At 46.9% G+C, this 3,538-nt stretch overlaps 1 protein-coding gene and 1 long non-coding RNA gene across 2 annotated transcripts in view; one reads left to right on the forward strand and one right to left on the reverse strand.

Annotated features, from left to right (window-relative positions):
• The window catches only part of LOC119472853, a 25,591-nt gene that overhangs the window by 833 nt on the left and 21,220 nt on the right, over nucleotides 1–3,538 (forward strand). The gene's annotated exons all lie outside the window — the stretch shown is intronic.
• Nucleotides 1,788–2,829, reverse strand: LOC108312058 (immunoglobulin-binding protein 1-like). The gene is given in 2 exon segments (XM_037742466.1): nucleotides 1,788–1,984; nucleotides 1,987–2,829. Coding segments are annotated over 2 exon segments (1,005 nt in total). The 5' UTR covers nucleotides 2,795–2,829.

Genomic DNA, 3,538 nt, shown 5'->3' on the forward strand with positions numbered 1-3,538 from the left:
GCAGCCTTTTGGGAGGCTAAAGTGGGTGAATCACCTGAAGTCACCAGTTCAAGACCATCCTTGCCCAGTGGTGAAACCCCATGTCTAATAAAAATACTAAAATTAGCTGGGTTTGGTGGTAAGTGCCTATAATCAGAGCTACTCGGGAGGCTGAGGCAAAAGAATTGATTGAACCTGGGAGGTGGAGGTTGCAGTGAGCCGAGATCACACCAAAGCACTCCAGCCTGGGTGACAGAAAACCACCATAAAAAAAAAAAAAAAAAAAAAAAAAAAAGTCATTAAGCCAATTACAACTACAAACACATGGTATCACAGTGATCTCGGTATCTCAGATACTGCTCTTTCGTTTTCTACATTTGGGAAAAATCACAGAAACCAACACATCCAAAACGCAGTACACACACCTCGCAGTGAAAAAACCACCTTCGTGATACTGGTGTTTTCCCTTTCACGTAAACGCGAACGTTTGCTGACTGCTACTACCTCAACATCCTCAACACACAACTTAGTCATGGCAAATTGTATTATGAGTTAGGCGTTCGGCTCGAAACTACCGCTTCTTTGTATGACACATCTCAGACTACACCTTCTCTGATACTCGCTAGAAAAATTCTTCTGTGAGAAGAACTCACTAGAACCGGCAATCACTGCGTCCCTAATCTACATATCCCCGCCTCTTATAGTGACGCCATATATACTTCTGGCCGCCCTTACTGGTTTCTCTTCCGGAGCCATCGCTCTAGCTACTGCTCAGATTTTTTAAAAATCGCCTTGTGTGATGAGAATTTTCTTTTCTTTTTTCTGCACGGGCTTTTTTATTACTTTCAGAAAATTCATAGAGCCATTAATTATACAGAGCCATTTCTCAGTGCTTTTTTTTTTTTTTTTTTTTTTTTTTTTTTTTTTTTGAGACGGAGTTTCACTTTTGTTGCCCAGGCTGGAATGGAATGGCGTCATCCCGGCTCACTGCAACGTGCGCCTCCCGGTTTAAGCAGTTCTCCTGCTTCAGCCTCCCGAGTAGCTGGGATTACAGGCGCCTGCCATCACGCACGGTAATTTTGTATTTTTGGTACAAAATACAAAACCCCATTAGATGGGGTTTCACCACCTTGGCCAGCTGGTCTCGAACTCTTGACCTCAGGTGATCCGCCAACCTTGGCCTCCCAAAGTGCTGGAGTTACAGGCATGAGCCCCGCGCCCGGCCCTCGGTGCCTTTTTCTTTCCACTTAAGAAATTGGGCCGGGCGCGGTGGCCCGTGCCCGTATTCCCAGCTACTTGGGAGGCTGAGGCGGGAGGATCGCGTGAGCCCAGGAGTTCTGGGCTGTAGTGCGCTATGCCGATAGGATATCCGCATTAAGTTCGGCATCAATATGGTGACCTCCTGGGAACTGGGGACCACCACGTTGCCTAAGGAGGAGTGATGCGGCCCAGGTCGGAAACGGAGCAGGTCAAAACTCCCGTGCTGATTAGTAGTGGGATCGCGCCTGTGAATAGCCACTGCACTCCAGCCTGGGCAACATAGCGAGACGGCGTCTCTTTTTAAAATAAAATAAAATAAAATAAAATAAAGAAATTGGAACACTCCAGGATGAGGATGATGATGCCAAAACTAGATTGCTGGCTCACATCATCTAGGGTACAAATACAGGCTTAATAATTTAATGCTTTATTGAACTCAAAGCAAGCATGAACATTAAGCATCTTTGCCTTAGTTGTACACAGCTGTAGGGGGAGCCCAGGGAGAGGGGAAGTTGTGCACCCTGCAGTGCTGCGGTGTTGTGGGAAGATTAACCCATGTTCTGTCGGTTGCCATAGCCCCTAGGGTTGGTGTCCTTCCAGTCATCCCACTCCCGAGCTCTCTGGAGTGTTTGTTCATCAACCTCTTTTTCCTTTTCTTGATCTTCCTGTTGCTGAGTGGCTTTTCCAAATTCTTCTGGTGTTGCCTTGGCTATTCCCTGATCTGGTAACGTTCCATGTTTCCAAGTTGATCATACCAGTCACTCACTGTCATAGAAGCCAGGCTTGGATAACCAGTGCCAAATACTTTGGCTTGTGCCATGTTCCGAGTGAGAATGAAAGGTTTCACTAGAGGCCTCCCCTGGCGAGATGAGTTAGAAGTGGATGCCTCTCTTGTAGAGTCTCTCTCTCTCAGGATCTCTATTTCCTGGTCAATGCTCTCAATCTCTTCTAAGCTGATATCAATCCACCTCTGAAGGTGAAGAAGATAATATTCACGAACACACTCATCATTTGCTTGACCACTTTCCACAGCAGATTTCGTGGCAGACAACCTATGCTCCAACTCCTTCTTCTTGTATCTCTCTATTTTAGCCTGTCTTTGAGATGCCATAGTAACGAGGCTAGAGGTAATAGCAGTGTGATTTTCACCTGAGTTGTTCTTGGTTTTGGGCAGCTCAAACTCGGCCACATGATAGTAATGGCACTGCGTTAAGTAGTTTATAAAGTGTTTGCGAGCCTGCTGCAAATGATCTAGACGCTTACGGGGGTTGACTTGTTTCATGGTGAGGGCTCCTTGAAATGCTGGCACCATCAGGTACTTCAGGTCAGTGGAAGTAATCTCCTCCAAATCTTCATTTCGGCTGAACAAGTCAAGCTGCAATAACATTTTGGCAGCCTTCTCAAGAAGGTCGAGGCCCTTGGACACCTTCTCCTGGACTAGCCGGGAACCGGTGGGTTCAGTTGCTCCTTCAACTTCGTCCAGAAGCTGTTTGCCAGAATCGAACAGCTCGGGGAGCCGCAGAGGTGGCAGGAACTTGTCTTCAGCAGCTGCCATCTTGGGGAGGCTGACGCGAAATGATTCTTTCCCTTTGTGGGCACACGTAAAGATCCTGGCGTGGCTTTCTAACAACGAGTCTGAATCGGGTGCTGCTGGGCAGGGCAGTCAGGGAGGCGGTGGCGTTAGGGGCGGCATAGGGGAAGGCAACTGGGTCGGTTGTGTCAGGTCTGAATTGTTGCTCCACTCTGGGTCTTCGTCAAACTCTGTTTCCGTTTCCTAAACTTGTAAAGTGGGAAAATACTGCCTGCCTCACTCACAAGATTTCTGTGAGGACTGAGTAACAGAATGCGTGTAAAATGCGGCTACCCCCCACCCAGGCTATTCTGCCCCTTGACTGTTGCCCTCTGTACTTTGGGATCCCAAACTGACTTAGCCAAGATTCAAGTATCTGCAGTTCCTGCCGCACAGGGAAGTAGCATCAGGCCTGGATTTCCTAACAAACCGAGTGCTCTTACATGTGTATATATGTGTATGTATAATGTACATATACAGATGTGTATGTATATGATGTACACGTACATACACATATGTTGACTTTTTGACAGTCACAACTGCTTTATGAACTTATATAACAAACGCCATTTTTATTTATTTTCATTTTCTTTCCCTCTCTCTCTCTCTCTCTCTCTCTCTCTCTCTTTCTTTCATTTATTTTGAGACGGAGTTTCGCTCTTGTTACCCAGGCTGGAGTGCAATGGCGTGATCTCGGCTCACCGCAACCTCTGCCTCCTGGGTTCAGGC

The sequence above is a fragment of the Cebus imitator genome, unplaced genomic scaffold (genome assembly GCF_001604975.1).
Source record: "Cebus imitator isolate Cc_AM_T3 unplaced genomic scaffold, Cebus_imitator-1.0 Scaffold121, whole genome shotgun sequence".
Classification (NCBI taxonomy): Eukaryota; Metazoa; Chordata; class Mammalia; order Primates; family Cebidae; genus Cebus; species Cebus imitator.